This window comes from Patagioenas fasciata, chromosome 24 (genome assembly GCF_037038585.1).
Source record: "Patagioenas fasciata isolate bPatFas1 chromosome 24, bPatFas1.hap1, whole genome shotgun sequence".
Taxonomy (NCBI): Eukaryota; Metazoa; Chordata; class Aves; order Columbiformes; family Columbidae; genus Patagioenas; species Patagioenas fasciata.
The window spans coordinates 7497111-7510086 of NC_092543.1; the positions used below are offsets into that span (position 1 = coordinate 7497111).

General features: G+C 57.4%; 1 protein-coding gene across 1 annotated transcript in view; it reads right to left on the reverse strand.

The window, feature by feature from the left end:
• CEP164 (centrosomal protein 164) overlaps window positions 1-12976 on the reverse strand; it is a 33228-nt gene that overhangs the window by 2559 nt on the left and 17693 nt on the right. The window contains 17 exon segments of the mRNA XM_071798825.1: window positions 588-3716; window positions 4221-4343; window positions 4871-4937; window positions 5079-5402; window positions 6324-6438; window positions 7066-7173; window positions 7864-8071; window positions 8210-8277; window positions 8686-8812; window positions 9369-9547; window positions 9765-9833; window positions 10605-10688; window positions 10818-10961; window positions 11294-11416; window positions 11570-11701; window positions 11971-12048; window positions 12633-12849. Coding sequence (XP_071654926.1) covers window positions 3617-3716; window positions 4221-4343; window positions 4871-4937; window positions 5079-5402; window positions 6324-6438; window positions 7066-7173; window positions 7864-8071; window positions 8210-8277; window positions 8686-8812; window positions 9369-9547; window positions 9765-9833; window positions 10605-10688; window positions 10818-10961; window positions 11294-11416; window positions 11570-11701; window positions 11971-12048; window positions 12633-12849 — 2266 coding nt within the window. The 3' untranslated portion in view covers window positions 588-3616.

Here is a 12976-nt window from a genome sequence, read left to right on the forward strand (position 1 = left end):
CAGGGGCAGTGAGAAGAGGTTTAGCCCTTTCAGTCCCGCTGGGAAGCTCTGACGGGACAGGGCCAGCCTCCCCGAGCTGTTCAATCACCATTCCCTCAGGGAAACCAGAAACCACTACACAGCACTAATTAGTTTATTTGCAGTTGTGAGAAGTCCTCCAAGGTGAAGCAGAAGAGAGCTTTGTATCAAAAATCAGATGTGCACCATCTTAGGATGTACAATCAGCACAGGCTTAGCCTCACCAGGTCACATCTCAAACCAGCACAGACCCAGCCTTGCTGCTTGATTTCCTCAGCTCCAGCCCCTGCCGTGATGCTGCAGCACCCGGGAGCTCAGGTCTGCTAGGGGTTATTTTCACTCCAAAAAATAAGCATAAATTTGCCTACAAACACCCTTCCTACATTTTGCAGTTTGTTCTCCCCCCGACATCACCCTATTTTCAGTATTACAAGGGAAAAGCACAAATCTGTCCCCCTTGCCCAAGCCTTCTGCTCCGAGCAGCCTCTTTGGTTATCAGATGCTGCCCTGAGCCCCAAGCCCTGCCCCATGCCCCATCCACAGCCCCGAGCCCCCTCCACAGCCCTCACCTCGCTGTCCCGGCTGGTGCGGCGGCTCTGGGTCACGCACTGGACCTGCCAGGGCAGGGGCTGGTACACGAGGTAGGGCAGCGGCTCCTCATGGAACAGGCTGCTCCCCAGCTGGACACACAGGGTTTGCAGCAGGTGAGAGGACAGGAGTGGAAAAGCAACAGCGCACGGTGCTGCGGGACCCTCGGACAAGAGCTGCAGAGCCCGAGGGTCTGCACGTCACCAAAGTGTCCATGGCATGGCCACGGCATCCCCAGCCCCCAGGAACGGGCAAAGCCACGTTCCCCACCGCTCAGCGCCTTCTCCAATAGGTAACCGCACGCTTTTGGAAATGAAAAGCATCAGATCCTACCTGCTACCAGGCCAGCGCGGACTCACCTGTCCGAACGCCCTCACCACGAAGAACAGCGCGGTCATCAGGGTGCCCAGCATGGCGGGGGGTCCCGAGGCTCCCCGTGCGCCGGGAGCGATGCGCCGCGGGTGCCGCACAGCCAGGGACTGCAGCGCCCGGCTCCCGCGGGCACAGCCCAAGCCGCTTAACGAGCTTACGGCTCGCGCTCATCTCGGCACGGTAATCGCGCGCTGTCCTTTTGCTCTTCTAATCGCCGAGTTTCTCCAGCGTGTACAGGCCTGGCATTCCAGGAAAAGCAAATCCTCTTCAGTGCGCACGCAGGCGGACACGCCTGCACGCATCCCATCTCCGCTCGGGAGCGCTGCTCCGCGGGGTTACAGCAAAGCCTTCAGAGGTACCCCGGTTCAGAGGGACTGGGGGTTTCTCAGAGCTGCCCTGTGCTCTTTGCACAGCGGCTGACGCAGCAGCGGGGTAGGGGACCTGTCCCCAAAAGTGCCCACCTGGGCACGTGTGTCACCATCAGGGACCTCCCGCAGCTCTCCAGGATAAGCCGCGTCTTTGTGCGAGACTACCCAAGGGAAAAACCCCAAAGGAGCAAAGCGGTGCCGCTGGGAAGGGCTGCGGCAGAACTGCAGCGAGCACCCGGACCTCTGCCTGGGGAAAATCCGCAGCTGCTCCGAGAGAAGTGGGGAGATCAGCAGCACCAGCCACGCTGCAGCCCGTTGAACGCAGCCCCCAGCCGGCCCTGGACGGCCCCGCACCCCGCACCAAGCTCCACAGCAAGCTGCGGTGGGACGGCCACCTAACGAGGCTGGGTCCCAGCTTCCCGAAAGGGACAGCACGGCAGCCCGGGAAGAGCCGTCCCGCTGGTTGAAAGCCCCGGCAAGAATTGCTCTTGTTGCTTTGGGCTTTGGCTTTCTGTGTGCCCCTACAGCTGCAACCCTGGCCAGACACTTAATAGAATAATGGCAATAAAGCCACAGCGAGCTGAAGTGGGCTCAGAAATTGCCAGAAGTGACCTTGACAAGACAAAACACGAAACAGCCTGGAGACAAGCGAGGGGAAGATGTGAAAGGTACGTACAAGCTGGATATCTACGGCTACAACAGAACATCTCAAGGAGAAAAACAGAGCTACAAACATCACCATCGTACAAAACAGATTCGTGTTGATTTAATTGCTGTACAAAAAGCAGATACAGTCACTAACGGAGGTTTTTACAGGAAAAATGAACATGTTCCAAACCAAGTTATTGCTAAGGATGCAGGCATTCCTCCACACTACGAATACGCGCTTCTCCGAACACAGGGGCTGGACTCACAGCGTGGCCCAGGCCGACAGCCTCCCGCCTACACAAAGCCGGGCCTGCTGGGTCCTGCCTAAATCACCCAGCCCCAGGACCGGGGTTTCCTCAGCAAGGACACCAGCGGGATGTTCTCAGAACCTGCGCTTCATCAGCAAGGGCACAGTGGGAGAACACAGACCCGAGCAGCGGACTGAGCCCTCCTCGGCCAAAGGCTGGCCGAGTAATTAAAAAATCCTAAGAAAATCAGCAAAAAAATAGATTTGTTAAGAGTTTTAAAATGGTGTTCATCAAAAATAGATTTCTGTTTGCATGTAAACACTCCCCAGGCAGCGCACAACAGCTGGGAAGCAAAGCGGGGGGTTCTGCTTCACCCCGCTGCACAGGGAACACAGCTCGAGCGTTGAGGAGCAGCAGCTCCAGCACCCCCTGCACAGCCATTTCGGAGGAGAACACCTTCAGAGGCCATTTCCCACAGATGGGATCCCCGAAAACGCAGACTTCATCAGACAAAGTGGCAAGTGGCTCAGCATTTCTTTAGAGTGTAAAATATTTAAAGTCAGCTTGGAGGAAGCACCGACAGCGACAGCCACACACCACGTTTCCCACTCAGCTCTAGGAAAGCCGAGCCCAGGTGCGGAGCGGAGACCCCGCACCCCAGGGCAGCGCAGGAAGCAGCTGCACGTTCGCACCAGGCTGCGCTCCCGAACGGCGCCTGCACCAGCTCTCCCCGCGGCGCCGTCGGCGCCTTTGCGGCGCGGGAGCAGCTCCCAGAGCGGCTCTGCCGCACAGCCCTGGCCACAGCAGCAGGAGGAGGCAGCGAGCGCTTCTCCAAAAGATCTGCCACGAAAAGCCACCCCTGGTTTAGCTGCTGTTACTTCTGCCCCAACAAAGAGGAGCATTTCCCAGGGGTCAGAAGCTGCCGTTCCCCGCTCTGTCCCAGGCTGCGCGGTCGCCCGCTGTTCCTTCTCCCAGCCCACATGCGACGTGGCCACCTGCAATGGAGCACGTGCTGGGCATTGCGGGGCTCAGCTCCCGACACGTTTCCTCCAGCAACACCTCGGCTGGATTCACCTCCCCCCGACTCAACGCACTCCGCGATCCACAGCTCTGGCTCGCGACTGCTGGAATACTAACGAGAGAGCTGTTGATTTATGGAAGCCCTGATATTTCACCACTGGATTAAACAGTCTATAAAGTATATTTGGACACCTTACAGGATTAGAAGAATCCACCTGGGAAGTTCAATTCCTCCTTCCTCTGCTCTCTTGTAGAGAGACTTCATCTCAAGGGCACAGCACAAAGACACAGCAGAGATGGCTGAAACCCTGCACAGACCTCTGCAACCCTCTCTCCAGAGCCAAGTCCCACCTTTCAGTAATGATACACTTTAATTTGTCTGTTTTCATCCAGTCCGAGCTGAAGGAGGCTGGGGTTGCTGGCAGGGGCCTTCTGTGCGCCCGGGAGGAGAGGTCTGGCAGCTGGGTGAAGGAAAAGCCCGGCTTACAGCAGGGATTAGCGCCATGAGCACAGCCAGCAGACAGGTACGGAGGGGCAGGAGCCAGCCCTGCGCACACGCACTGTGTTTGCCCTGCCGTGTCCAAGTCAAGTGGAATTAGAGGGGGATTAGGGAACTCAGAGCAGCGCCGTGCTCAGGACAGCCCGAGGGATTTGCTGCTCTATCAGTGTGTGCTCAGAGGCGGCGCTGACAGCCCCGTGTGACGCTGCTACAGCACGAGCCTGAAACAGCCCCGCACCGGGGGTCTCGCTCATTCAAGAGACTTTCGTGGTCGAGGACAGCTCAAAGAAGAGCAAACAGGTCGCTCATGCTCTAACTACCGAACACCATGTCCCTTTGCAGAAATGGGCACTAAACTAAAGGTTAAGGCTTTGAAATTGCTGTAGTGCTCCTGAGTCACTCACCTCCTGCTGCTGGAAGCTTAAGTGCAATGAAAGACCAGACCTAGGTAAAGGATACACTGTGGAATCCTTCTTGAGGTCTTCAAGCCATTTCTTGTTGGTCTCAATCATCCCTTTGATACTCATCTTGTCTGGCTCACGGCTCTGGAGCTGGGAGTGCTGGAACAGCCGGATCTGCTCACTGTTGCACACGAAAGAGAAAGAGGCAGCACCGGTTAGGACAAAAGAGGTCTATGCAGGAACAGCCCCAGAGATGAGAGAGGAGGTGATGGGCTGCTGCAGAAACAGCCACAGTTAACAAAAAGCAACCTTCTCTTAGCCCAAAGTCCTCTGCCCAGCCACATCACAGAGAAACGCTGCAGCAGCCACCCACTGCCAGGCTGCCGTCCTCCTTTTCATCCGTGCAGCACCCAAAACGTTTGGGTGACAGTGCCGCCTGTCCCGCAGGGCCAGCGCCAGCGCCAGCACCCCCAGCCCCGCTCCTGGGGCGAGCGCTGTCAGCTCAGCCACAATGGCAGCTCCACTGCCAAGGCTACGAGGCTGAGCGGGTGGCAGAGAATCACTAAGGGCACCTCACTTGTCTACTTCATATGGAGGTTTATTAATACGATCTTGTTACCTACTTGTTATATGATATGTGACCTGTAAGTCATTCCAGAGAAATAAGAGCCCCGCAACGCAACAACAGCTCAAGGAACAGCTCCTTACTCTGCGGGTACGTATCCCAGCTTGTTCTCCAGAGGCTTGGAACTTCCACTGTGCCACGGGAATCCATCTGGAAAACAGAGAAGAAATACAGGCCCTGCAAATATCCATAGTCTGTACATCTGGGTGCACTGGATGGTCAGAACTTGCAGGGCTGGGAAATCAGAAGTCCCAGGCAAGCGAGCAGACGGATGAAGGAGAGGAGCCGTACCTGGGAAATACTTGTGCCATTTCTCTGCCAGCATGCTGTCCACCGACTGCCCGGCTGCCAAGGCGTGAGCAGAGCCCGGCGCAGCGCCCCGAGCCCACGGGGGCAGCGGGGGGACCCCGGCCCGCAGCCCGCTCAGGGACACGTATGTGGAGAGAGGGACACTGCTGCAGGGCGTGGGGGGGACGAGCGGAGCCTGCCCGGTGCTCAGGGAGTCCAAGAGGCCGAGGACACCGTTCAGTTCGCCAGTGATGCGGCGCAGAGAGTCTGACAGGTACTGGATCTTGTCTGGCTGGGGCACAGGCTGCAAGTAGCTTCTCAAGTCAACTGGCAGAAGAGAGGGGAGAAGAAGAGGGATCGGTGGGAAGGCGAGGGAGACGCTGCCTCCTGGCTGGAACGTCGCCTTCCACGGTGTGCTGTGCTCCGAGCCAAGCGTGATCGGTCTGTGCCACGTGGGATAGAGGCAAAAACCTGGCTCTGCAGCCAACAGCGCAGATATAGGCTGACAACAAGGATTTGTGCCTCGGAGGCTGCCTGGGCACAAAGTGGAGGAGAAACGAGATAACAAGAAGACCCTCCAAGGCTGCAAAACTGGGGCCTGCAGGACAAGCCTGGATACACATTACATGCATGTGTTTCAGCTCCCTGCTCCATGTCTCTGAGTTCTGCTGTACCCTGTATCGTGCAGCGATCCTATTGCAAACAGCAAACCCTTCCCAGGGCTGTATCCATTAGGCCTCAGCCTCACCAGCCATTCTGCAAGCAGCACAACCCTCCTGCCTCCCTGGCTGATAATAGGGACCCCTCCTTCCCACCTGCACAGCTCCAGTGACCAGGAACCAAAGGCAAAGCAAAAGCACAAGCAGCAGCCAGGGAACTGCAACAGCACCTCCCAAGATGTGGGGAGGGGAAACCCAGCCACCTGCAGAAGAGCAATGCAGCTCTGCAAGAGCAGAGCGAGGAGCTGAAGCAGGATTTCCTAATCCACTCTAAACGCAAAGGTAGAGATTCAAAAGGCGCGTTCACGCACAGATTCCACCCCGTTCACCTGCCACTGCAGGCAGGAAATAAGTTTTTCAAACCAAATGTTACACACAGAGCAATCCCAGTCACGAAGGGCAGACCTGCCCCCATGCTAATGAACAGAAGTGAGAACAGAAGGTCCATCAGAGAGGCGAGAGGCAAAGCCAGAGCCACGGCTGAAGCATTAATGTTGGACACGCCACATCAAGACCGTCAGGCACTTACTTTTAGGTTGCTGTTGATTTACACTGGAGGAGGTGTTTGTGTCCTCGGAGCTGCTAAGATCAAAAGTCACTGCCTTCTTCCACGCAGTGCTCTTCAGTGTGTCTTCGTCTGAAAGCTGGTCAGAAAGAGGAAAACAATGCAAATCAAACCCACTGTTCCGTCCTTGAAACACAAAAGGCACTGGAATAGCGCCTGCACGAGTCTGCACAGGCTGGCGGCCGTCAGGCAGGGCCGGGTGGAGGCAGATTCACCCTCAGCCCTCGGCAACAGCGTCTGGAAGCCAAGAGAACGCTTGGTGTCAGCAGGAAGGCAGCGAGTGTGCCACAGGCCAAGTCTAACAGCGTGTGGATGGGCCCTTCTAGGCAGAAGTCAAAAGCCTTTTGTGCTTTAAATAAGCCTCCCAAGTCTCGCACAGGCTGGGCGCTCTCTGCACCGGGGACAAGCGCTTGAGCAATGGTCTCGTGCTCTCGCATCTTCTACCCGAGGCCGCGGGGTCGCAGGCAGAGCCGGGCAGGTCCCGAGGCCGCCGGGTCAGTGGAGCGGGCTCCATCCCGCTCACACGACGTGACCTGCCCTCCTCTCCTCCCAGCTCAAATCCTGCAGCTTTTCCCAGCCGCTCCGAGTCCGCTCTGCAGCCGCACGCTGAACAGCGAGCCCAGAGGTCGCCGGCAGAGGGAAGACGCGGTATTTGCCACCCCGACCGAGCCGGGCAGGCCCGAGCAGCAGCCCCGCCGGCGCTCACCTCCTCCAGCAGCGAGGACTCCAGCTGGCTCAGCTTCTCCTCCTTCTTCTTCAGCAGCACCTGTCCCTTCCGCATGGCCGACTTCATCTTGTCCAACTGCTTGGCTTCCTGCAGGGACCAGCAAAGCCAAGGAGGAAAATCAAACAAGAATAACGGGAAACAATCTACTGCTGTGGTCATGCTGACTTTCATTATCTCGCTTCTACTCAGCACAGGAAACCATACTGCTGGAGTAAAACTGCACCCGAGTCTTGAAGAACATGGAGAGTGGAGCGTACAGAGGGAGAGCACGTGTGTCAGAGCAAGTTCACCCCATGAAAAGAGAGGTTTCACTTCCAAACTCTACACCCAACAGGGTGAACGGCTTTGGTTCTGCACACGTGAATGTTCTCTATGGTCAGTGAAGGAAATTCTGACCTTCCCTGCCTTCGGCTGGTACAGCAGCAGAGCTGGCGAGTACTCGAGAACCCCTTTCCAAGCAAGAGTAAAATCACTGCAGAGCTACAACCCTCAGCTCGTACCTACTGACGGATGGACACCTGTCCCTTCTTTCACTATGAGAAGGTGCTCTAGGACTTCCACGTCCCCTACCAAATGCTTTCTCCAATTTCAAGGTCAGAGCCTCCTGTTATGATGAGGAAAGCGCTGCCTATGTGCCACAGAAGACACGCAAGGTCTGATTTCCAGGAGGACCGAACACCCGCAGCTGCCCGTCCCTGCGGCTGCAGAGCCAGGAATCAATCGCAGGGTCGCGGGTTCCCCATGCAGCCCCGACAGGCTCGCTGTGGCCGGGCTCACCTCCTCCAGGCTCCTGCGCATGCCCTCCAGCAGCTGGGAGCTGCGGGGGTCCCGCGCCGCCTCCTGCGCATCCCGCAGCTCCCGCTGCCAGCGCTGCCGGGCCGCGCGCAGGGCCGTGTGCCTCCTGCGCATGGAGCGCGTCTGGCGCACCAGGAACTCCTTGGCGTTCCTGATGGAGATCCCCTCGGCCGATATGAAGCTCCTGATGCTGCACGGGAGAGACGGGCGTGCAGCTGGGTTGGTGCCGGCTGTGCCGCCCCGCAGCCTCCTGCAGCGCCCTCCCCAAGCCCCACTGTCAGCGCAGCGCACGGAAACCCAAAGAAGTGGCTGGGACATGGGTACTCACTGATCAAACTGGAGGTCACTGTCCTCGTGGCTTTGCGAGGGTGGGGAAGCAGCCTCTCTGGGTGACTGCTGAGGAGGTGAAACATTTCAAAAATTAAGAGATACGGATGGGAAACGGAAGCTCAGGACCCCATAAGAATTCAATTAGGAGCAAAAACTCAGAAGGACATCATCACGGTACTGCCCAGATCCCAGAGCAGCACCAAGGATGCTCTATATGAGACTGTCTAAAAAGCAGACGATGTCTCTATCCCTGGCTCAGGCCCCACTTTTGACTCCAAGGGGACTCAGGTTTCCTACACTGCTTTCTCCCAGTAATAATAAACAGGAAACAAAGATCACAAAACATATCAATGTCCTCTGGTGAAGAAAAACGCATCTCAACTGGCTTCACACAGAAGGAGCCAAAGCTGGGTTTTCAAGGCAGTTACAGACTCAGATGGCACAAGGCAAACACTTACAGCCTGCTTTACTCACAGCTTGAGGAGTCTCTCTCAGATCCTCCACGTGGAGCTCGGCTTTCCTCCTCGGAGAGTCCACGCTTTCCTCTGCCTCCAGCGCCTTCAGAGCCTCCTGTTTGCTCCTGACGGCTGCCTCCAGCTCGCTGCCACGGGAAAAGGCAAGGGAGCCGGCCCTTGAGGACTGCGGCTCCCCCACCCAGCAACCCATCTGCACAGCGTCCCAAATGGCCTCCCGATTCCACGAGGGAAAGGGACAAGTGTCCAGACACCACCAGTATGGGGTGTGTGCTGTGAAGTTAAACGTGACCCTGGCTGGGCAGGGAAACGGGGCTTTGCACCCGTGTTGAACACGTTACCCAGAGCTCAGCTACGGTAGAAAAATCTTTCCTTTGTATTTTCCTGTCCCTCTCAAAGTATCTTATGAACCTCACCAGACAGATGTGGAGAAGGCAAACAAGTGAACCTGACAAGCAGAGGCCAAGGGGCAGGTTTTCATGGCAAGTTATGAATAGATTTGCAAACAAAACTCAGGACCTCCGTGCCCTCAACATGCAGCAAAACCACCGTTGGGATTCTGAAGGAACACGGCCCAACACCAGAGGCTCAAACGTAAGGGAGAGGTCCAGCTTAGGCTAGAGAGGCTCTGGCTATGGGCATAGCGCGGATTTTTTGCACTAAAGAAGACTCCCATTCACAGACCTGACGCGTTTCTGCAGCCTCTGGCTTCGGGTCTGTAACAACTCGACCTGGGCCTCCAGCTCGGCTTTCTGGTCCTGCAGCTCCTCCAGAGCGCGACGCATCTGCCGCACGGACGCGAGGAGCCCGGCGTGCTCCTTCCTGCTCTCCTCCAGGCGCAGCCGCGAGGCTAAAGCCGCTTCCTAGAGGGAAAACAGAACACGCTCACAGCCATCTCCCCAACAGCGCCGGAGAGACGGGCGACCTGCACGGTGCGCAGCAGGTCCCAGAGCTACGAATGCCGTCTTGGTGGGAAACAGCCCCGAGCAGGCAACAGTTCGCTTTTTACAAACTGCACTTCCAGCGCGCTGCCCTGAGCGCAGCAGCAGCACAGCCCTCTGCCCGCCCTGCCGTACGTACGTCTCTCTCCAGCTCGGTCTGTCTGTCCTCGTCCAGCAGCTGCTGCCGCTTCTTTCTCAGCGACTCCTCCTGCAGACAGAGCAGAAAGCAGGCGAGTGGGCGATGAGACGGCCGGGGCTGAGCAGCGCCCGCACACAGGCCAGCCCTACGTCTCAACACCATTTTCCACCTGAGGATTGGTGCCAGTTTTGCTCTATGCCTCCCCTATGCACACTCAAGTTCTCCCTTTGTTCGGCTTCAAGTGAGAACGGGGAATATTTGCCCTTCCTGCCCAGCACGCGGCCATTCCTGCAGGATCTCGCTTTTGCAAAGCCTCTGCCCGCCTCTTTTCTCCACTCTTTCGCTCCCTCTCGCCGGTGCTGTTGGCAGGGAAGGGCTGGCAGGAGCAGGGTCACCCACAGCCCCCGGCACGGGCCGGGACTCGGGAGATCTGGCAGCGAGCGCATCAGCCAGCGATTCCTGGCAGCTCCACGGGAGCACTGAAGCGCTTCCCTCTCCCACCCTGCACCCAGGATCCTGAAACACTCTCTTCCTTTCACAGCAGCGGGGAGAAGACGAGGTAAACCAGGGACTGACTAAAACCCGAAGTGACGCCGAGCAGGACGTGCTGCCCTGAAAGGATTCTATGGTCCCTCTGTGACTCTTACAGCCGCTTACTGTATCCCAAAGCGCTGAGCAAACCCTGAGCACTGACTTTCACTGCAGACATCAGCCGTGATGCCATCACACCAGGAACGCTCGGCCCTGCTCTGTCTCGTGGTAAAAGTTTTACCTGTAGAAGCCCTGGCTGAGCATCTCTGGAGTCCCCCCGAGGGAGCAGAACGGGGCAGCCCGGCTCACCTGGCTGAGGAGCTGCACCGACCTGGCCTTGACGTTCTTCATGCGCATTTCAAGCTCATTTTCTGAATCCTGGAGTTGTCTTTCCTGCACAGAGATGCTGAGTTAAAGACAGAATGGCACAAGTTCCTCACTCCCCAGGCAGGGCAGAAACGGGGCAAGTGTGGCTGCCACTCGTCACCCTGTGCTGGGTGACAGGCAGCGCGTGTCGCTGACCTTGTCCCTGTGCCGGCCCCGCAGCGCCGCCAGCCGCCCCTCCAGCTCCGCCTGCACCGCCCGCACCTCCGCCTCGTGCACCTGCTGCAGCCGCCGCTTCTCGCTCCGCAGGCCGTCCAGCAGCTCCGCTCTCTGCTTTCTCTCCTGTTCGGTGCAAAACACAAACCAGAAAGGTGGCTGAGTGAAGCACAGGGTTCTCCAGAACCTGCAGAAATGCAAACCGTCTTCTCTTGTACAGAAATCCACAAATGTATGTGGACATTGTCTGCACAGAGAATATTTTGACAGCTTAACCCTACAGGCACAGCCTAAATTCACTGTCTGCCACGGCAGCAATGCCCAGTCCTCCCCGAAGAGAGGAGATCCCCAGCTCCAGGAGTGGGTGGCACAGGCAGCTCAGGCCAGCGGCGGTGCCACCCGGGACAGCCCGCGCCACCGCAGTCACCTCCCAAACCCACTGCCGTCCCCGGCGGTACCTCCTCCTCACACTGATCCCGGAGCCGTGCCAGGGCCTCCTGCTGCTCCTCTTTCATCCTCTCCATCTTCCTCTCGTGGTCTTTTTCCACTTCCTGCCGCTTCTCTCTCATCAGCTCGCTGAGCTGCAGGGGCGACATGGAAAGATAAGGTGCTGCAGGGGTGTCCCTTCCCCAGGGCGCCAGTGTCACCCTGGGCAGGGGACGTGGCCTCGGCCGTCGCCGTGCAGCCGGGGAGCGGGGCTGGAGCTCCCCCAGCAGCGCCAGGTGAGCACTTGCCTCGCGCTCGTATTCCAGCACTTGGAACGCTTTCTGCTGCACTTTCTGCTCCGCTCTCTGCAAGCTGTCACGCAGCTGAGCCTCCTCGCTCCGCTGTGCCTCTGCTATCTGGGCTTGCAGGCTGGAAATGACCTGCCGTGAAAGCCACCCCCAGAGATTGTCACCCTTGTGACAAGCGCCGTTTGGTGCCCTCCCACAGAGAGCCGGCGGCGTGGCAAAGGCCGGCGTGTGCAGTCTCACCGCCCCCCGCCTGGAGCACGTCCAAAGGCTGAGCCAGACCCAAACCACACTTAGGAAGTCGAAAAAAATAATGCCACCCTCCCTGGCCCCCTTTGGTGACAGTGTGGGGGAAAAAACCAAACCCACAACACTATTTACATTCTAAGGACACCATCTTTTACCTTCTGGTGCTTCTCTTCCGCTGCAGATTTCAGCTGCTGGAGTTCAGTCGCAAACTGTTTCTCCAGCTCTTCCACTGCCTACAGAACATGAGCAAGACAGTCTGCTGGGAAACCTCCGTGTGTGGGGACGTGCTGTGCAAGGTGCGTTTGCAATTAACGTCTATCCACAAGCACCAAAAGAGCACAGTGGTGAACCCCTTCCGACCAGCGTTACGTACAAGGTGCCTTTACTCTCTATGTGCTTTCCCTCCCAGGAGATCTCAGGGATCTCAGCCCTGCTGTGCGGAAGGACGATGAGCTGCCTCCATTCCAGCAGCCCCTGGCTCTCTGGAGGACCAAAGCAGCAGCCAAAGAGGTGTTCTGATCTCATCAAGTGTCTGATTTACCTCGGCAGAGACACACAGGGATCTGTCTCTTTCCTTCAGATGCAACGTGGCCATGTAAATAATCCTTATTTAATCACCAGTGTCACAGAAATTGGAGGAGTACTCCCCCCCACCTTGACCATGCCCTAAGAGCGTGCCTAGCGACTTTCGCTTCTGTTTTACAGCGGTCGTTATTAAAGCACACGGAGGTGTTTAATCTCAACACCAGCACTGCGATGCGAGCCAGGTCAGCCTGAGCCGTGTGTGTCTGACCCCAGCTTGCGATAAAGATCTCACCTTCTTCTTGTCCCTGTCTAACCTCTCCCTGAGCTCACGCAGGAACTGGTCCTTCTCTTGTTCCAGCTCGGTCATCTCTTTCTGCCGAGCCTCCTCCATCTCCAGCTTCATCTTCTCCAGCGCAAGCTGCTGCTCCCTCTCCAGGTTCTCCCTCTCCATCGCCTGCTGGGACTCCCACTCTTCTTGCAGTTTCTGCAGTGCGGCCTCTTGCTCTGCCCTGGTGGGTTTGCGACAAGAACACAGGCAGAAGCCAGTCAGAATTCAGCACTTTACCGCTGGACTCCATTTAGGAACCGTTGCTGAGAGAAGATGCCGCCATAGGGTAGGACACGCAAGGCAGGAGA